Raw genomic sequence first — 21,173 nt, forward strand, 5'->3', positions numbered from 1 at the left:
TGTTTCTCTTTGAATAATGCAGCGTGGTGGCAGACTTCTTTCCTGGGATCTAGCTCAGAGACTACACTGACATGTAAATGAAGTATTAAGCAATAAACCCCTACGAAGGTTTTCCAGTTGTTTTGAAGGTTTGACTGTCTTTTCGTATGTTTAAAGAAAGAAAAATCTCTTTAGAATGTTCATACCAAATTCTATAAAACATACCAACTTAGTACCTCTCATTTTTCTGAATTACTTCTCTCTGTATCACTCATTTTTTATGAGCTTTCAGAATTTGAGGGTAGGATACAACTATCTGCACATGGCAGTCTTCAAATATCAGGCAGTTAGAAACTAGAAGAGGTCATTTGTCTGTTAGCAGCAGGACGATGTACAGTGTGACATCGTCATTACTCAAGCTGATGCCATTTCTTACGTCAAGTTCAGCACAGGGAATTGTTTTAGCTGTGTTTCATCCAGAGCTCATGGCTTCCTTCTGTAGCACACTCCAGTATATAGAGTAGAAATATACACATACCCTCTTTGGACATGTTCTCTGGCTGCTTTTCAGTGTTTCCTTGACATGATCCCTGTCTAAATACCACCAGAAACACACATGGAAACCGAGGTGCTTTATGCAGAAATAGCTGGTGTTGTGCAGCCTCTTCCTGATCCTACTCAAAATGCAGCTTTGCTGGAATTAATTTTGTGTCTAGTTTGCTCGCTTCAGTATCAGAAACCTCGAGTTGCACTTTGTGTTTGACAAGACCCAAGTACACCATCGGTTTTTGAACCCTTTTGCTGTGTTTGAGCATACCTTTCCGTTGCAGGGAACACCACCTGACATTTGTGTTAGCACTTACACTGCAGACTGGACTTTAATGTAGAGATTTTGATAATATTGCTTGCTGTATTTGTTAATTATCCTTTCACTACATGTAAGGTATGAAAACTGAGAAAAACCATGTTCTAAAGTGACACATCTGAGTAATTGCATAGACACAATCACAGTTCTATGCTCTCTTGCTGTTTCTGGGGTTAATGCCACCTAGTTTTGTGTTCAGACTTAAGGCTTCTAACTTGATAAAACCGTACGTATGTGCCCTTGTAGCTCATTTTTAAGTCTTCAACTTATCCCCCTTCTTACCTGTTCCCTGTGTTTTAGGTGGTTATCACCATCATAACTGGTCTGCCGGGATGTCGTTGCAGCGATCTGTGCAATTTTCTTGTGACTTTTAACAAGGAACGTGGAAGGTTCGTCTGAGTTCTGGTTTTACAGTCCAAAGGAGTTGTCATACAAATCACCAAAGAACTGCTCAGCATGAAAGAAGTGAAACTATCAATGTTTCACTTAATTTATTTCTTATATCCTGGTTTCTCATTTGTAAACAGATGTTCTAACAATAAATTCACTAAATACTATGAGGCACCTTAACTGGTTCTACACACTTTAGGGTGCGTTACTTCAGTTCTAGTCCTTCAGGTATCTCGTTCAGCTGTGATATGCCAGGTACATTTGCCCTTAGAATTTAGTTTTAGACCAGAAAAACAGCAGAGGTGAGTTCTTTGTTGCTATTCCATGTGTAGAACACCACAGGTATATCCCTGTAGATCCATGACATGTCTGGAACTGTCACTGGTGTGACAAACATTCAAGAATAATCTTAGAAGGACCAAATGAATGTGGTTATAACATGAAGGAAGCGAGTGAAGAGCTTCTGCTTATTGACTCATGGTAGTGAGTCTAAAACGGATTTTTCTTGGGGAAAAGACTACACTAACAGCACTTGCTTTTAATCTGACCTGGTTCTATCCTACAATGCAGGAGATATATTCAAGACATCTATCATATGGCAGTAAGATAAATCTACTGTAGGAATTTGCCGTTCCATGTGATACAGCTCCTGGAATATCAGGAAAAAAGACTTTTTTCTCCTGTTAAATCTTACAGCCAAACACCTTCTCATTTAATCTTAGTTCTGGAATGGTTTACTTTAAACTCAAGTGTCTTGATATTAGCAAGTTGATTTAGAACAGTTTTGTGGGTCTGTTTTGAGGGCAAACATAATGTGACTTGAATGGTCTATAATAATACATTTCTTCATGTTTTCCTGCAAATATCATCATTACTTTTTATTTTTGCAGTGAAATATTTTCATGCCCAGAGTCTTTTGGATTGGATTAATACAATTTTTTTGTTTACTGCATCGCTAACAAAGTCAGAATTACTTGTATGATGTGCTGCTTTGAAGAGGCTGTTGAATGTTGCTTTATTAAAAAACAACAACAACAAAACCCACAAAACCTTTTGGCAGTGATGTAAAGAATGTGCTTATGCTGGAAATGATAGAAAGCCAAGTGAATTCCTTTTTCCCATGTGGTGTAAGAGATGTGGAATCTTCAGGCTCGTCAGATTTGTTTTTGGTCTGTTTGTTCAAAATAAAAAAGAAATACTATGTCATAAAACATTAACTCCTCTCCTTGTTTTCTGTCGTTTAGGTGGATAGTTTATCGGCAAACTATGGATAGTCCTGAATGTTTCAGTGCAACCCACTTCCAGCGTTACCTCTCCAGTGTCCTGGACCAAAACCACAACATCCGTCAGAACACTTATGCTAAAAAGAAAAAGCATCTCTTAGTGGTCTTGCAAGGGTAAGTGAGCTGTTGCATAGTATAAGGGATTTTCTGTTCCCGACCTATTTCCAAGATGTTTTTAACCTTTCCTGTCACTCTGTAGCCATCATATTTCTGTGCTAAGGTGTAGTACTCTCTGAGCTCTGTTTTACGTATGTGCCAAACTCATCTTTTCTGCAACCTGTTGGTTTTATTGCTTGTTACTTCATTGAAACAGTGGTATCCATAATCTTCCTTCAACCCAAGGGAAGGACGGGCTCTGTTTGGTTCATCTTCCCTATTTAGGAATTTGAATGTGATTTTTGGCTTCTCAAAAGTTTCTTGCCCTTTCCAGTTGGACCTTAAACTGTTGTTCAGTGGCACTTATTGGTGCAGCTGTGTGTGGTTTGGTTTGGCTTTTGCTTTTTCCCATCTTGCAGGTCCTAGATAGAGAGAGATTTGCCCTTCAAAGACTGGTGAGGCTTCTTCATGCTGTTTATCTGTCTTTAAAGACTGCTGAGTACTGGTTGTCTGGCTTTAAAGCCGTAGGTTTAGATGGGACCGATGGATCAGAGACAGCTTGAGATGGTGTTGCAAGTTGCACTGCAGAGCTGCAGGTAAATATTATGGAATATTTACCTGCTACAGCATTATTTGAATAGATAGAGGGAGCATTGGGTGCTGTTAGTACCCAATGAATTTTTGCTACTTTTTCCAAACAGACTTAAAGGGACCTTTAAGAAAGATGGGGAGAGACTTTTCAGCAGGGGCTGTTGGGACAGGACAAGGGGTGATGGGTTCAACTGGAAGAGGGAGATTCAGACTAGAGAGAAGGGAGAAATGTTTGACACTGAGGGTGGTGAGACCCTGTCCCAGGTTGCCCCGAGAGGTGGGAGAAGCCCCATCCCTGGCACCATTGCAGTCAGGTTGGCCCTTGGGGCTCTGAGCAACCTGCTCTAGCAGATGGCCCTGCCGGGGGTTGGACTGGATGAGCTTTGAAAGTCCCTTCCAACTCAAACCACTCTGTGATGCAATGAATATGGCCTCTACAACTACTAGCAGAGAGCAGGCTGTCAGAACACACCATTCACTCAATAAGAGCCAGCAATAGTGAAGTAGAACTGATTAACTCGTTTAGATAAATGCCACTTCTGTTGTGGCATAAAGGTGAAGCCTCTGATCCATCTCTGCTTGACATTTCCATCTCAAGTGTAGCATCCGAGAACTGGTATCATCTGCAGAGTCATTAGCAGGTGACATAAACCACCTTGAGGGAAGTGCTACCCTAACCTGGCTGAAATGGGTTTGGTTCCCAGGCTCCTGAGTGTCCATCTTCTTCCGTAAGGGCATATATATGGAGCTTGGCATTTTGTTCACTGTAGTCCATTCTGATAGTTCTAAAAAATGTCATTTTTCCATGTTAGAGTCATTTTTTTTTCCCCTTAAAGTTAGTAAGAATGGTTTAAAGTCCAGTGATGTGCAAAATAACTGATGTTCTGGTAGCAGTGCTGGCTTCAGGAAGCCTCAGTACAGGTTTCCCATTATGAGTAGCTGAATGTTGGCATAGGCAGCCTTAGAGCAGCTGAAGTTCTCTAAATAATTCATTGACTCGATAACTGACAGTTATCTCAAAACTACAGTTTTGAGAGAAGATTGTAACTGGCTGAGAAATAAGCATAAAAACTTAGGTTCACCTAAACTTAGCTGTTGTGGAGGAGTATAATACAGCAGTGGCTGGAATAGTGGTAAAAAATGGACACATTAATTATAGAAGCACATTTAAATTGGAATGCTGATGAGTGAAAGGTGTTGCTTTTTACTTTCTTGAGTCGTACTCGGTGATTAATGTGCTTGGCAGTAGGAGTAACGTGTTTGTATTACATTATGCTCTTTGTGCTTCCCGAAAGCCAGACTTTTGAGTTGTTCAGTGCAGGATTTATACTGCTTTACCCTGTATCTGTCAATGATTATTTCTAACGTGACTTGCAGTCAGCTTATCTAGATTTGCCAAGTTTTGAAATGCTTTAGAACATCTTTGATAGGCTTGATATCTTACTAGATGTTGAGATGTGTTGTTCTGTTCCTCTGAAACCCTATTTCATTTGGTTTTCTTACAGATACACTGATGTTATTGATGTCATACAGGCTCTGCAAACTCACCCTGACCCAGATGTGAAGTCGTTTTTTATCATCGGAGCAGTTAATACTTGCGTAGAGCCGCTGAGTTGCTATATGGAACATAGGTACACTTTAAAGATATTTTTACTAGTTTGAAAACAGCTATGAAAGTTTACGAGATCAGTCATATAATAATTAGAGGTATATGATGGCTATAAGTATGATGGTTAGGGGTATATGATGGATAAATGCCACTTAAATCTCATAAAACTGCTGGGTAACCCAGCTTGGGTGAACTTTGAAGTGCTGTTTGGTTTATAATGATGACATTTGATTTCCATGAGGTATGTGATTATATATAATATTTATAGACATTTAGCTTGTGGAAGAATATACAAAGATTGTCATTCAGAATACTGCTTAAAAACATAAACTCTGGCTAAGGACTTGATAAAATCTGGACAGTCAGCTGTCCCATCATATGTGCTTTTTCAATCATTCTTTTTCTTACAGTCTTGTGAGCGTGTCTAAAAGTTGAGACGTGCATCTCAGTTTGATTTATTGATTGTGTCGCTATTTTTGGATATTAAATGTAGAGTTTAGAGGTTTAAAATACAGAACATAGGGGAAGCAGTCCCAGTTTTTTTGAGGAGAATGACAAAGCACGGAAGCAAAAGCATTGCAAGTATTAAAATCTGATATCCTGGGTTACAGTAGCGGCAGGGTGGGGAGGAAACGGTAGCAAAGCCAAGCTGCTGACATTTTGAAATAATGGGGTATACTTGCTGTTTCATTGTATAGGTGTGTGCTCCGCACTCCCACGAACACAAAACTCATTTCATAGACCAATCTGTAAAATTTTAGTGCTTAAATTTTGCAGTTATGTCATCCAGCTGATTTGGTAAAAGTGACAGCAGTTACAATTTTCAGAATTCTGTTGGCGATAAAACTCTGCACATCACAGCCTAGAGGTGAACTGCCCAATCCTCTTAGCGAAGTGCTTTCCTTGAACTTTGGAGCTGTTTTTAGAACACTAACCAATACGCTTCTCATGCTTTACACTGTCAATAAATAGCAATTGCCTTACCACTTCCTTTTGTCTCCATGACAAAGATCGTAAGTAAAGAATAAAAATGACATAAAATGTTGGTGAACTGATGCTATTTCAACTGATGCTATTTTGTTCTTTCCGTAATTATGGGACAGACAAGTTCCATTCCTAGGTTGTTTTTTTTTTAACTTGCGAAGGTGTTCGTGGTACTGAGTAGTATTTATAGCAGCAGTAGCCTGCAGTCCTTTGACTAACATTGTTTGTCTCCTGAAGCGCGGTAGCAATTGAAGGAAGAGGCTTAGCCTGTGCTGTTGACTATTTGTGTCTCCCTTTGAAGTTTCTTCTGATAAGAACTTAGCACATACTGCCAGAGACAGATCTTTCAGCTGGGGAGCTGTGGCAAGTTCACTGTGAACGGAGAAGAGGGATTTTAATGTTTGACTTGAAACTTTTGCAGTCAATCCAAGGATTGTCCAAGACAATCCAAACCATTTCCTGTCTCAAAGTTCGTTACTGTAGAGATCTAGCTCTTCCCAGAGCCCAGGATGGAGCTCTTCCCTATGCTGAATAGTAAGCCAGGGCCGGGGAGAGGTAGTTAAAGGGGAATAGATAAAGTAGTATCTTCCTCTGGAGCTTATTTTAATAGTAATTTGTCTGAGACAATACCAAAAATTGGTATGGTGTGTCCAGAAAGCTTTACATACTTACAGTCTTTCCATGAAGAGTTCCCACCATGTTTGGAAGGCACAATTCTTTAGGGCAGGCTTAAAATTCCTATTGTTTAAGTAGGAATTAGAGTAATACCGAAGCCTTTCTGATTTCCTAGAGTACAGAATAGATTGCATGGTGGGAATTAGCCATTAAAGAATTAAAAACATCTACAAAAATAATTTTTGGGAAGAACTTCTGAAAGACATAACCTATAGAGATGTTTCAGTTACGTGAGTAGAAGAAAGGAAACATAGTTGGATAGTGAGACTCCAGCTGTCAGTGTCCAAATGAATGTAAATGCTTTACTTAATAATATCTATTCTTGATAAAGAAAATTCTGCTTTGTTTTAGGCTTCTTTTTCCCAAGTTCTTGGACCAATGTTCACAAGGTATGTGTCGCTTTCCTTGATTTTGAGCTGTACAGAACATGTTTCTGAGCCATATGGCCACTAAATAAGCTGTAAATGCCTGTAGTCAAAGGAACATGATGGACTCTGGGAGGTAAGAACCATCTGTGCAGAACACAGTCTCTCTCTACCAACATTATTAAACACCACAGACGCCTGGGGAAGATGCGAGAATATGGAGCATGATGCATTCAGGTTGTCCTCATCTGGAAGGTGTGTTGCCTCAGACCATGAGTTCAGCTGCTTACCTTGAACTGTTGTAACTTGTGCTGTGTTGTGAATCTGGGAGCAAACTGGGTTGGGTTTGAGTTCCATCCTCTTTGGGGGAGGCATGAGGAAGTGGAGCTCTCCTTTCTGCTAATTTAGAAAGGGAAGAAACCTGTTTTTAACAGTTGTATAGCTGATTTGGAAACTCATGGGGATGCCCTGGGCAGCCTGGGCCAGGCCCAGACAACCCCAAGAGGGGAAGAAATTGTTCTTTAACCTCCCCTGGCACAACCTGAGGCCATTTCCTCTTATCCGGTTGCTTGTTCCTTGGGGATCAGTCTCTTTCCCCCACCTTGCTCCAATCTCCTTTCAGGAATTTATCAAGAGTGAGGAGGTCTCCCCTGAGCCTTCTTTTCTCCAGGCTAAACAGCCCCCAGGTCCCTCAGCCGTTCCTCAGCGCACTTGTGCTCCAGATCCTATGAGCCACTCACTTCAAGGGATATTTGTCCTACTTTTTTGTGTGTGTCATGAACCTCGATCTTAGTGTTGGCATTACTGTAGCGTCAGTGGGCCAAGACAGTGTTGTACTGGGTGTTGTGGGAATCTGAAAACAGAGACTTTGGATGCGGTTGTAAGAAGAGACAAGTTTATAAGAGGAGACAAGTTTGGCAAGTAGGAATTAGTTAGACGTTTGGATACTTAACTTACTCCACATAACTCTTTTGCAAATCTTGGGAGCGAGTAGGTTTAACCTTCTGCTGCTGCTTTCTGGGTCACTTCTATTGTGTGGCTTTCTCTGTAATGAAGGGGTGGGTGTCTATGCCTGTGAGCACCATGACATCATTTTACATGAGCAACGCTCCGTTTGGAAAGCCACGAGGCTACCAGGATGAGGATCAAAGAGAACAGATAAAGCATGGAGCGGAGTGACTGATGTTAGCAGTTTTGCTTTGCCTCTGCCTCCCATACTTGTTTCAACATTTAAATATGTTGCCACCATCTGTGTGCTGCAATTTCCTTTTGTCTCACTCCTTCAAAAAAAAAAAACCCAAAAGAATAAAGGCATATTTGGATGTGTTTTCTTTTCCTTCCTTTCTTGCCCAGAAGCTGTAAGATGGCGCCTTATTAGTCTAAGGGCACATCGGCATCTCTTGTGTTGCACGTAAAGACGTTGCCATTGTTAAACGTGCCCATTGTACATTTGGGAGCAAAGAGGATGCAGCATTTTTGTAAAGCATACATATTTTTAATCTATCCCTCCTGTTCCTTTACTGCTTCTATTGAACTTGCTATTCCCCAGCTGCAAAGATACGTTTTTTATTATTATTCTTTAGATGACTGTATAAATAAGGAATTAAACAAAACTGGGTGGTCTTCAGAACGCAGTAGAAACAGAAGAGGTCAAAATCGTTTGTGACTAAAGCTGTATGGGCATCTTCCAGTTTTCAGAAAGCTGTTTTCCGTCTGGATTACACTACCTGTGGGGTCAGTTCAGTATCATGGGCTGTTGCCTGCTAACCCAAGGCCAATTTTTATGGGATACCAGCAGCTACAATGTTTATGCATCAGTGTGGGCAGAGCCCAAGCTTGCAGATTCCCCAGGCTCTGAGCACTCTGCGGTTACTTCCAAGGTTGTGTGGGAGTTTACGAGTAAGAACGACAGCTAGTGCCTGAAAGCTGTTCCCCGTAGACAAGCGCAAATGAAGCAGAGATTGATGGATAGAGTATGATGATGAGCATGAGACAAGCTGCACAGGCTTCTGATTTGCTAGATATTTTTATTCCTTGTAATTTCTTTTTTTATTTTAAGCTTTGCCAGCTTAGTCCTTGACAATTACCTCTTCTCTCCAAGGCATCATGTTTCTAACTGGGTATTGGAGAAAACTTTGATGTTTCTGAAACTGCAGTGGGTACTTCTGTAGGAGATTAAGAAAGGAGAAATACTAATGATGGAAGTTTTCTTGAGCTGTTATTAAAATTCTGGCTTAAGGGCCAGTGATACAAGTAACGGAGTGTATGGTATAATGTAAGTGCCCCAGAAACATTTGGTTTAGAAATGTCTTTAAGAAGCTTCTGAAAGGATTACTGGACTTTCATGACTTCTGTAAAGATGAGGAGTAACTGTAAGCAGCAGATCATGGTGTGAGCTTCTTTACATGTTCTGCTTTAGTGATGAGTGGAGAGCAGGGGAAATGCATCCTGGCTCAATCGTTCATGGATACTCGAGAGTTTACTGTTCTCTTGAAGTGCCAGGAAGTGTCTGAGCTTGAGCAAGGAAGCAGCATTCCTTGCACATTCTGGACAATCCTGACCTCCTAGGGAGTCCCAAAGGGTTGGCACCGCAATCTCTCTGAGGAACCGAGCTGAAATTCGTTCTGGTGCAATGCTGCCTTGATGGGCTTGGAAAGCAGAGATCCCCTAACGCTGAAATCAGCCAGATAAGTGCGATATATCATCTCACATTTTTTCCTTGACGAGATGCAAGGCTCGATGGTGGTGATGGCTGCTCAACAGGAGCTGCAGTAGTAGCAGCTGGTTGTCATTTAATGTGAAACGTGTCTTATACCTGGCAAGACAACAGGTATAACATGAAGACTGTTGCCATCTTCAGATCTTGGAAAGTTTTTGCTTAAGAAGTGTAACCGGTTCTTCAGTGAAATTGGTGTCACTAGGTGCAAGGGGAAGGGATGCTGTTAAGTCTGAAAAGGTAATTGCTTTTCTGGTGACAGAGCTGAGTCTTTGGGAATTGAGGCTCAGGACAAAGTTATCCCACTGTTTTTCTCTGTTACCTTTTTTGATGCCTTGTGGGTTCAGACTTGCTGCCTGAATACCATTTCAGGGTCTTTCTTTAAAAACAGAGACCAAAGGAACCCCAAACCCTTCTCTTGTTTTCAGAAGTGGCAATTGTCAGAGTCCAAAATACTTAATTTAGCTCTTTAGCCTCTTTCCACACATTGAATTGGCCAAAGGTTTAGATGTTAGTATTTCTTATTAAACTAGTCCTTCTAAAATTGATCCTTGTATGAGTTTAATTTTCCTAATTAATTGATTCTTCTTATTAACTGAGTCTAAATTAAGTCTGTTATGCGGCCTAATTGAAACAAAAATGTCTTGACCTGGTGTAGCTGTGTTTTGGCAGAGCAAACCTACCTTATTAGTTGAGTCACTGTCAGTGACTGGTGCTGTACTAGTAGGCTCATGGTTTTAATTTTTATTTTTTTGGGTAAGATTGTTTTCACAAGAACCCACAGATTACAACATCCTGCCTCTTTCCCCCTTGAGTCACTGTGGTGACTGCAAAGGGTTGTCTCCTTCAGGAGGTGCCACGGGTTGTGGCAGAATGGGCTTCTGAGCTGGCTGCCCTCTAGATGCAGTTGCAAAAGAAATAGGTAACAATAATTCTGCATTTAGTTATTCCACAGGGCTCACGGGTGAAGTTAGATGGGGTTCTTGGGTTTTTGCTGAACAGGGAAGAGATAGAGTAGTGTGCTCATTTGGTTTTATTGGTTAGTTTGGGGTTTTTTTCTTTAGTAAAATTAATGTAGCGAGATGGAAGGAAGATAGAGTGGCTATTCTATTACTTAACTGTTTATTAGTCCTTGTTGCATACCTGACTTTTGCAAACTATCCTCTGGCTTCCTTCCACAGGACTAGTGAGTAACGTGGTTTTCACCAGCCATGCTACCGATCAGAAGCATCCACTCCTTACGCAGCTGCAGAGCCTTATCCGAGCGGCAAACCCTGCCGTGGGGTTCATCTTGGCAGAGAATGGAGTTGTAACCAGGTAATGCTCATCACTGCCCAGGACTCGTCACTTTTGGACACATGCACTTAAACTTGTATTCTCTTGTTTTACTCTGGTAACTTAAACAAGAGAGATGCAGGTTTTTCTTAATTGCTTCTCATGCAGAAGGCATCTTCTCTTCACATTTGCGGTCGTGTAAATCTAGGGATTAGGAAATATGTGGTTTTGTTTGCCGAGTTATGACTTATGTTACTGTCGTACTAAGGGAAAAAACCTCTTCATTTTACTGTGAGTAACACATTCTGCTTTATATAAGTAGCATACGCATAGTGGCCATTTTATTGAACTTAGAAGATTAAAAAAATCTTCATCTTTATCTCTTTACAGGAATGAGGATATTGAACTAATTCTCTCAGAAAGCAGCTTTTCAAATCCTCAGATGATGAGAGCTCGATATTTAATGTATCCTGGCTGGCAAGTATCTAGACTGAGAAATATTAAAACTATTTTTCTAATTAACTGCAAGGTTAAAAAGTCTCACTAACTTAATTTATATATTTTTTTCAAGACTACTCATTTGGAACACGAAACAGCTTTGTAAATCATGTTTAAAAGAGAGCTGATGAGTATTCTTAGTAGATAGACGATTGCTGCCCTTTTATGGGGAAAAGGATCCTTTCTGGACACCACTTAAATCAATGGCAAAGATTACTGTTGCTTTTCAGAAGAATAGAAAAGAACCCTCTGGGAATAAGCTGGGGAGGATTGGGATGGGTGAGGTCCATAATGACTGGAGTAATTTCGTTCTGACAGCTACTCAGCCTTACTGGAATGAACTTGCTATGTCAGCCCAGCTATTAGCAGAACAATTTTTCATAAAACCCAGCAGCCTTATTGACAGTCTTGGCAGAGTCTAAGGGCACAGGAATACACGGTACCATGCTTTCCATTTAATACCGGGGGATAGTTTTCATGGTTCAGGGTTCTTTACCCGTCTCATTGCAGTGATCTGTGCTGCGCTGTTTGGCAGCAAATGTAAACCTGTCAGCTGTTGGAACTCCTGGCTGACTGCATTCCAGCGAGGTCTAGATGCTGGAAGCACAATTTATTTACCGTACCTTACCAGTCCTGTGCGTATGTGTGTCTTTGCATTCATAGTTCTTGCTCTAAGTTGGATGCAGTAAGGCTCCTCAAGTCAACTGCTACAAAGCTTGGGGCGTCAGAGCTACTTGTTTGTTGCACAGAGCCAAAGGGAAAGCGAGAAAGCAGGAAAACAAAAGTATTTTAAAAAAAAGTATTTAAAAGTATTTAAAACTTTTGGACGACTATTTGATGCAAGTATGTAAGAATAGTAAGTAGATAGTACGTAAGGGGGGAAAAAAAAAAAGCAGCAGTAAGAGCATCAAAAGGAGTCCTGAGCACTTGGAACACCCTAACACTGCTAATATCCCATTTTCATGGATGTCTTAGAGAAGACAGCTGAGTATTTTTCTTCCCATGAGCAATGCTTTATCGAGGTGAAATAATAGATGTTCCTTTTAAGAAGCTGGTTAGATGAGAAGCACCAGTGCATGTGGTTTCCATATGTTGAAGGGCTGTGTGTGTGTTTTTTGTCCTAAGGTATGAAGGCAAATATGGAGCTGGGTCTGTCTTCCCTCCAATGGTTCAGATCTGCGTGTGGTTTAATCGTCCTCTAGAAAAAACGCGATTTGTGACCAAATGTAAAGGTACAAATGAACTTTGACTGACTTGATTTAAATCCAGGCTTGAAATACTGAGGAGTAGAGGGGAAGGAAGGCACCAACATAGCACAGTTATTTAATTACTGCTGAAGTAAACTTTTAATTGAGAATTCAGCTTTCCTTCCTTAGAGTACATTAAATTACCTTCTTTAGCGTCTGCTCTGGAAAATCGACCCATGGTTTTGTTCAGATGCAAATCTAATTTAATTTTTCGTTTGTAGGGAGGGAGACGCTTCTCGTCATATGTTTGCTTTTTATTTTATGTTTAATTTTATTTAGTAGTGTCGAAATACAGTTTATAAGTGACCATCAGCTTCTACTTTTTATGCCAAATGATTCTTTGTAGTTACTAGAGAATAGGCTCAGCTCTGTGTTAGGCTGCTAGAGCAGATATATAATCATGCCTTTCCTTCTTTCCTTAGCAACACAAGTGTTAAGGAGCACCATTTTACTTTCCACACACACTGTAAGCGTTCCTTATGCCAAACACATGTTATTTCCCACCTACCCCATAGCAAAGAAATGAGAACATATAGAAATATCATGTAGTGGGGCTCTGGGCGACATGGCAGCTTTTTCCCTGGAAGCACTAGGATGTGGGTTAGAGACCTGTAGCGTAGGTCTGACCAGAAGCCACACCATGGAGAAGAAAAATAAGTGACATCATCTGTTTGTCTTGTATTTCAAACAGCGATTAAATCATTGCTCAAGCCAAGTCCTTTTTCTGGAAACATTTATCACATCATGGGCAAAGTCAAGTTTTCAGGTAAGGGCAAATTCCTACTTACGCGTCGTCCTGTGATTGCACTGCGTGTGTAACTATTTGAAAACTTTCTTATGTGCTGTATCCTGTCTAACACCACTGTGTGGATGTTCCATTAGATTAGCAATTATCAGGACATTTCTTTCTTCTGTCTCCTCCTTGTTAGATTCTGATAAAGTGATTGAAGTCTGTCATAACACCTCATCTAATTCACTAAGCCTCGTGCCTGTTCAGGAGGGACCAGCTCCTCCTGACCCAAGAAGCGATAACCGGGATTGCAGCAGTCAGCAGGAGTGCTTCCTTGTGTTCATTGGCTGCTCCCTTAAGGAAGAGGACATAAAGGACTGGCTCAGAGAAACTGCAAAACAGGTTCGTGGGCATGCTTATTTCTGTACAGCGCCATCCCTTCGGCATTTCTGAACGACAAAAGGAGGAATCCGAGTGTCTCCGTAACTTTCCTTAAATCTCCTTTGTCTTCTACCCAGGTATTAGCAGTCCAGGATGTAAATGTATTTCAGACACAGGACTGACAGTTTGCAAATGTGTATCGTAATCTGTGTATTATTTTAATATCTGCGGCAGCTTATTCATGAGTTGATCTGCTCTTAAGCACTTGAGCAAATGGACTATGTCCAGAATAAACACAAGATGATTTAGCTGAGACATGACTGCCAAAAGCCAAAGTGTAGCAGGAAATAAATCTTGAAGTACCTGAACACTGCAAAGCTTGAAAACTTGTTTTGATTTGCTAAATTAAACCTCCTTGGAAGTAATCCACTGAAATAGAGTGTATAGTCATGGTTAATTTGTCAGGTGTGCAGCTATGTAAGACTTGATGTATTTCTGCACAGCTAGTGTGTATGTATCCAGCAGAAGCTGGAGGAGCGCACGGGGAATACGCACATTGAAAGAAGCCCAGAAGGCACCTTTGGCAGTTGCAGTGTCTTGCTAACTTCACTGGTGACTAGCTCACACTGATGGGGAGTGCAGGACAAGATGGTTCCCTGCTACGTAACCAAGTAATATCAGCAGGTCCTAATTCTGCCAGGCTGAACATCAAGGTCTTAGGAAGTGAGTCTTGAGGCTTGATTCAGAAATACGCTTGGATGGATGGAAACTGTTCAACCATACAAACCCCATATTTTAGTGCCCTAGTTGGAACCTGAGTCTATAGTTCCAACTGGGTCCTCTCACGATGCCCATTCTGAAACATTTGTTAGTTGAAAATACTCCTGGTTCCTTCTTTATGGCTTAGTATTCGCAGAAAAAGTTGTGTAGGAAGGAAAACAAGATTCCTGCAGACCCTTCTTTCCTGAGGTTCTCCAGGTTCCCCCCTCTGTTCCAGCAGGTCGTGTTACCTCAGGGAAGTATCTATCTTCTCTGACGATATCTCCTGCTCTGTACATACCACGTGGGTGATGTATGGAGACAAAGCACTCCATGGAATGCTATTTTAATTTTAAAAACTTGGAACTTAAGTGTTATCTCAAGTGTGAAGTGTTTCCTCTTTGAGCAGTTGGAGGCTACAAATAGTCTTTGAACAGCCTCGTTAGTCACGGCTAGTTTAGGGTTTCAGATAGTTCTAAGAGTTACTGAAAGAAATGGAATTCTAAAACTTTGCAGACTAAAAACTAGATTGTTTTTCTGTTCCAGTGCCAGTGTTCTTCCCCTTTTTTCCTTTTTTTTCAGTAATGCTGTATTTAAATTGTGTTGTTTAACATACTTCTAGAATTCGTCATTTCTACTGATGCTTTCTTTAAGGTCACTTAATTTGGACTTTTGTTTTCAGAACACGAGTGCCTTAATATAACTGCGTAATTCTGTCTGGAAATTAGTTTTTAAAATACATCCTCTAAAAGGAGCAGGTCTATGCTGGGCTTGGCCATGACAGCATAGGATCACCAATTTCACTACCCTTATCCACATAGTCAAGAAAGAACTTTCTGTTTTCTGGTTTTTGTTTGTTTGGGAGGTTTTTTTAATGTAACTAAACTGTAGTATCACATTGTCACTCAGTAGGCAAATAACTGGGGTCTGATTCTTCATACAGAAACCTCAGAGGAAAGCCCTGAAAACCAGAGGAATGCTAACCCTTCAGGAAATAAAAAACATTCACGTAAGTATGAGACATTAACAATTGCTAATAATTCTTTTGGCTGATTTTTCTGGAACATACATTTGTATGAGGAGCACCTCCCATACCTGCTGTTACAAGTGTGCTGAGCACTAAATTATTGTGGCACTTACTGTCTTTTGAACTGAGGCTGTCCAGGAGCGTTCGAGATATAAATCTTGATATTACCTCAGAGCTTCAAGTTAGCAGTGAAAAGTAGGGGGAGGTGTCAGTTGGTTACTGAAGTGGTCTTCCCCCACCTTTTCTCCCTGCCCTGTGCTGTGCAGGTTGTCACTTGCAAATTAGGATCCCAAGTGCCTAATTCTGCCCCCATCAACTATCTTTAGGTTGTAGTGCTCTCTCCGGAGTTGGGCTCCTGAGAGTTTGGTGTGGCAATGATTAGTGCCGCTGTACCTGGCTCTCCTGGTCCATGTGGATGTTATTTCTCATACCGCCTTTTCAGAGTGGTTCTTTGTAGCTGGGAGCCATACGCTCCTCCCTGGCTGTTAAATTCAGCAGAAGGAAGTTTTCTTTTGTCTATTTAAGTTTGTCTCTAAGCAGGTTTGAGTTCTGAATGTTTAATATACTGTATATTCTTTCTTAATGTAGGTGAAACGCCACTTGGATCCACTTCCAGCTGGCTATTTTTATAACGGGACCCAATTTGTGAATTTTTTTGGTGACAAAATGGATTACCATCCACGTATCCTTTAAAATGTGGGGGGGATTGGTGAGGGTTTTAGGTAGGCAACAAGCAATGCAAATCCAGTGATGATACGGTGAAGATACAGTTTGGTTTGCAGGTGGTAATGTGTCGTGAAAAGTTTTGTGCCTTAAATCTGCACGTGGCTACTTGCCATTTAAAGTTTTCTCAGAGATACAATCTAAGAAGCAGAATAGAACCAACAAAACAATCCCAAAACCCTACATGAGCTCATGCAGAGAATAATTTATGGACCACAGCTTGTCAAAGAAATATTTTTCAAACCAAATAGTGCTGTAATATTGCCTAATGCCTGGTCAGGACTGATAAAACTTCCAAATGAATGTAATTTTGTGTGCGTGCACACACTCAAGTCAAAACAATTGGGGTTGGTTTAGGTTTTACTGCAGTATCCCTTTTGCTGCCACATTTTGTGGTGAGGCTGATGTTAAACGATTGTTCTCAGGATGAGAAACCCCTTGTTGGACGTGGCACGTAGTATGAGCGGGGTGATCAGAATTACGTGTGGAGGGCCATTTTTTGTAATCACTTTTAAAACGTGCTTAAGCAGCTAGAACGTGATTGTAAAACCAGCTCAGCAAGCAGCATGACATCAAATCGTGGCATATACACATTGGTAAATGCACCACCGAACTGGTCTGGTGTCAGTTTACAGAGCATGAACTACAGCTGAAGGAGGATCCTCTGGATTTCTTTCCAGAAATTATGTTTTAATTTAAACCTGTTCATATTTTTATCTTTGGGAAGAAACGCCAGAGTGATACTAATGGTCCAGTAGATTCCAGTTCTTCGTTCTTGTGTTCATAACTTTGTATTGCTTTTGTCTTTGTTTTATTACCAAAATTTCAAATTTGGTTTTATATACCCAGTTTACTTTTAACTTTGACAAACTTTTCAAAAATCCAAGTGGGCTCTGCAATTCTGTTTTGGGATGAGAACAAACGGGTCTTTTCTATGCTCTGTGGGACAGCTTGAAAACTTTAAAGCAGCAGACTTCCATCTGCAGCTCCCAGTTACAGTATACTGGCAGAAAACAGCAAACAGCAAACCTGGAGTGCAGTGTTTGCTGGACCTTTGCTCCAGCACTAGCTTGGTGTTTGGCAATAAAAGGCAGCAGCACTGGGTAACCACTTCTGGAAGATTTGAATTTGGAGCAGAGTTGTTGAGATTTCCACTTAACCATCCCAGCTGTAAACATCTGCAAACCTGCTGTAGTTTTGCTGTTCTTATATTCTACCTCTGGACTGGCATGCACGTGGTTCAGTGTGACTGCACGCCTCCCGGGAGGCAATATATTGAATTTCTGCTTCTAGTGAGTGTCGCTGGCATGTTCTTCAAACCTGTACGTTCTTTTCTGATGCTTGCACAAGCGTTTTTCCTTAGCTTTTCAAAATCAGTAATGGACCAATTCATGAACGATTACTTGGAAGAAGCCAACAGGGAAATAGAGAAGTACAACAGAGAACTAGAAGAGCAAGAGTATCACGATCTCTTTGAGCAGAAGACATAAGCGCATGCGTTCGCTGCGTTTATGAACCACCTCTTATCAGTAACCAAAAATGCTGTTGTCCTTGCTGGTTAACTAGAAAATTCAGTGAAATGTCAGTTTTCAGCACTCCTTTTAAAACCCCGTGAGGTTGGCATTTTGATATGGTAACTGCTTAGCTGTTTGTTCTGTCAGGTTTGCTTCCACTTCACCTTAATTCCAGACTGTAAAAAGCATCACCTGGAATCTCTGGCTAGTAGTGGAATCTTATTTAAAAGAAGAAAAGCAGCAAAACTGTGTTTCCTAGTAGGTCGGAATGTAATCATGGAATTGGTCCGTCATGCAGATATCAAACTACTTTAATCTCTCGGTGTCCCTTGAAACTTGTTGCGCAGGAGCATTGATGAGCAGTGGTGTACTTCAGTTGTGGGATTGGGGGATGTTCCCAAAGCGAGAAATGGGGGAGCATTTAACAAACTCAGAGGAGTACTTAATCCTACAGCTGTTAGGGTGTTCCCAAAGTGAGAAATGGGGGAGCACTTCAAAAACTCTGAAGTGTATCTAACAGCCCTGCTGTTAGGGTGTTCCCAAAGCGAGAAATGGGGGAGCAATTAAAAAACTCGGAAGAGTATCTAATCCCAGAGCTGTTAGGGTGTTCCCAAAGCGAGAAATGGGGGAGCATTTCAAAAACCTGGGGGAGTAGCTAATCCTACCACTCGCAGGTTGTTCCCAAAACGAGAAATGGGGGAACATTTAACAAACCCAGAAGAGTATCTAACCCTACAGCTCTTGTGGTGTTCCCAAAGCGAGAAATGGGGGAACACATCAAGAACTCGGAAGAGTACCTAATCCCAGAGCTGTTAGTGTTCCCGAAGCGAGAAATGGGGGAACGCTTCGAAAACATAGAAGCGCATCTTATCACACAGCTGTCAGGGTGTTCCCAAAGCGAGAAATGGGGGGACACTCAGGCGTCTGCATTTTTCTGAGGGACAGCCTGTCTCATAACCTCTGCACAGGTTGAATCTGCAGTTGAAATTTTGACTTTTGTAAGGGAGGTTCTAGAAAATATGACGTGAATGGCGGTAATCTGCAGCTTGCTGTTGTTTAGAAAATTCTCTGCAGGATTTGTGTCTCGGTACTAAAAACAAAGCAAAGCAAGAGAAGAGGGAGATTCTTTAGCTCAAGAATTCCTTTTTGTGAAAATGACTTATTTCCAAGGGTAAAAAAACTATCAAAAGATACACTTGAAATAGGAAAGAACTTGTTTGTGAAGCTTTCAGAAGCATTTGCACGCCGTAACATTTCACTGCGCCGATACACCAGGCTTTAAGTACTTGGAACAAAACCTAAATGGTTATAAATGGCGCTGTAATAGGAATTCTGGCAACTTCTCCTTTAACTTCATTTAGCACAATTTGAAGGGAGGCATCATAGATCGCTGCCCGAAGGATTATAAGGTGTCCTAGCAGTTACTTAAAGGTAATTATTGAAGCTTATTTGAGTAAGCAGATTATTGCAGCGTGCTGTGTTCAGAATTTAGTCCAGTGCGAACAGGTCAGGAGGAATTTTTTATTTTCGTAAAAGTCTTAGGAACAGCTCAGTCTTTTATTACAACTGACACTTTTCTTTTTGGTCAGACCTAGGTAAGGCAGTAAGGAACAGGACGAAGAATCTCTTGCAGAACACTTAAAATACTCATAACGCCTCCATGCAGTCTCCTTCTGTGGCAGGAAAATGGGATTTAACTCTTGCCACCAAACCGAAGGCTTGATATGGTTTTATGCCTTACTTAAGAAAGATATTTTTTACCTTTGGAATCTGAAATGGCTGGAATTGCCATAAGCCTGTCGAAAACTGATGAAACGCCTTTTGGGCAGACTTTCAGTACGCGTTGCTACTAGCTGGCTCGGTGCCTGCGCTGTGGCGGTTACACAGCACAGAGGAGGAATTCCAGGTGCTGCAGGTCGGGATATAGATGCTGATATGGTTTCGTTCCTCGCTTTCCTACTAGATTTATAAAGCTGTCTGAATTTAAGAATTATTTTTTTTTTTGTTTGCACACCACGAGACTTTATAAGCGACTCATACCCTGTTTAAAGTGCGGTAAAAGCCAGCGGTTAGTGTTTGTTTCTAGACTTTCCGGGGTAACCCGTATTACAGGTATAGAGCATCCTGATAAGGCTCGTGAGTTTATCTATGCATGGCTATACTTTAGTCTTAATATCCTGTAGTGCCTGGTAGAGTAAACGTAGCTCGCAGTGGATGCGGGGGGGCTAGCGGGTGTTTACAAACTAAGTACAGTTGGTTGCATGAAACTATTTATCAAACCAGGATTATTAGAGTGCGGAATCCTGGTGGTAACACCGCAATAAAAAGGGGCATTAGAAAATTCTTTACAAATTAATAGTTTGTGGCCAATAGACTTAGCGTAAACGCGGCGTGCTCCTTCTCAGTACACGTTATCTAATCCACAAAGCCATATTTCTAGAGTAGCGGTGTGAGTATTTAACGGCAGAAGAAACACCAGGGGTTGGGACGGCCGGCACGTCGTCGACGCGTTGTCTCAGCTCGGGGTCAGTAACAGAGTAGATTTAAGTGCAATTGATGGAAATAGATGAAGATGCTGTAGCTTATTTTGCTCTGCTGAACTCTTTTTAAGAAGTCCTAGTCTGTGCAGCTCTCCAGTAAGTGTCGATGGGGCTATTTCAGCTGTGGTGGGAATTAGGAGCCCTGCGAACAAAAAAGGAAGAAAGCGTTGAGAATTGGCATTTTGCTGTGCAAACGGAGCTGTTCCTTAAAAAGTGGAGCAGGAGAGCTCGGAACAAAGGCCTAGTCCACTTCTATACTGTCCTGCATGCTGTATGGTCATAGCTGTGTATTATGAAGACCTTTCACCATACTGGTACTATTTCAATGAATATATTTTGGTATTGAAGTAAATTGATTACCTCAATTTTTTTTTTTTTTAATTTTTAACTGTGACTTTAAAACAGAAAAAATACCGAAATAGCGAAACTGTGACAGAAGTATCCTTTAAACATAGTAGTGCCTTGCAGATGACACCATTTATTCTCCAAGCATAAAATAAATGGATGTCAGGGGTTGTTGCTTTGCACCCTCATGTTTTTGGGTTTTTTTAAGGAAAAACGGTTTTGGTGAAAGGACTTAGAATTAACCTAGTGAAGAATATTAGCACAAATGGTTAAACTGTTGAAAAGAAAACTCTTTGAGGACTGAAATGTGTGAATGCCTGATGCTGCTGATAGTTTAAGAGCAGTTGCTGATGATTTTGGAGTTAATTCTAACGATCAGCAGCACTTTTTTTTTTTTTTTTTTAGGAGAAGAGCATAACTTTTGTACTCTGGTCAGAGATGTTTATACTGTGTCGAGGCCCGTCCGCAGGGCGAGCTGGTTTCCTCACTCTTTGGAAGTTGAGGTGAGGACCGAGATGCTTCTAAGGATCTAGTTTTGAAAAACTTTTTTTAGCTACTGAAAAACTAAAAAAAAAAAAAAA

At 41.0% G+C, this 21,173-nt stretch overlaps 1 protein-coding gene across 1 annotated transcript in view; it reads left to right on the forward strand.

The window, feature by feature from the left end:
* The window catches only part of LOC104493515 (chromosome unknown open reading frame, human C20orf194), a gene marked incomplete at its 5' end in the record, with an annotated part of 43,661 nt that extends 25,737 nt beyond the window's left edge, over positions 1–17,924 (forward strand). The window contains 12 exons of the mRNA XM_010136212.1: positions 1,145–1,233; positions 2,479–2,631; positions 4,710–4,835; positions 6,824–6,861; positions 10,735–10,870; positions 11,219–11,305; positions 12,452–12,558; positions 13,265–13,339; positions 13,503–13,705; positions 15,387–15,452; positions 16,059–16,152; positions 17,571–17,924. Of these exons, the coding sequence (XP_010134514.1) occupies positions 1,145–1,233; positions 2,479–2,631; positions 4,710–4,835; positions 6,824–6,861; positions 10,735–10,870; positions 11,219–11,305; positions 12,452–12,558; positions 13,265–13,339; positions 13,503–13,705; positions 15,387–15,452; positions 16,059–16,152; positions 17,571–17,683 (1,287 nt within the window). The remainder of the gene's footprint in view (positions 1–1,144; positions 1,234–2,478; positions 2,632–4,709; positions 4,836–6,823; positions 6,862–10,734; positions 10,871–11,218; positions 11,306–12,451; positions 12,559–13,264; positions 13,340–13,502; positions 13,706–15,386; positions 15,453–16,058; positions 16,153–17,570) is intronic.
* Positions 17,925–21,173: the final 3,249 nt, after the last annotated feature.

This window comes from Buceros rhinoceros, unplaced genomic scaffold (assembly GCF_000710305.1).
Source record: "Buceros rhinoceros silvestris isolate BGI_N320 unplaced genomic scaffold, ASM71030v1 scaffold295, whole genome shotgun sequence".
Taxonomy (NCBI): domain Eukaryota; kingdom Metazoa; phylum Chordata; class Aves; order Bucerotiformes; family Bucerotidae; genus Buceros; species Buceros rhinoceros.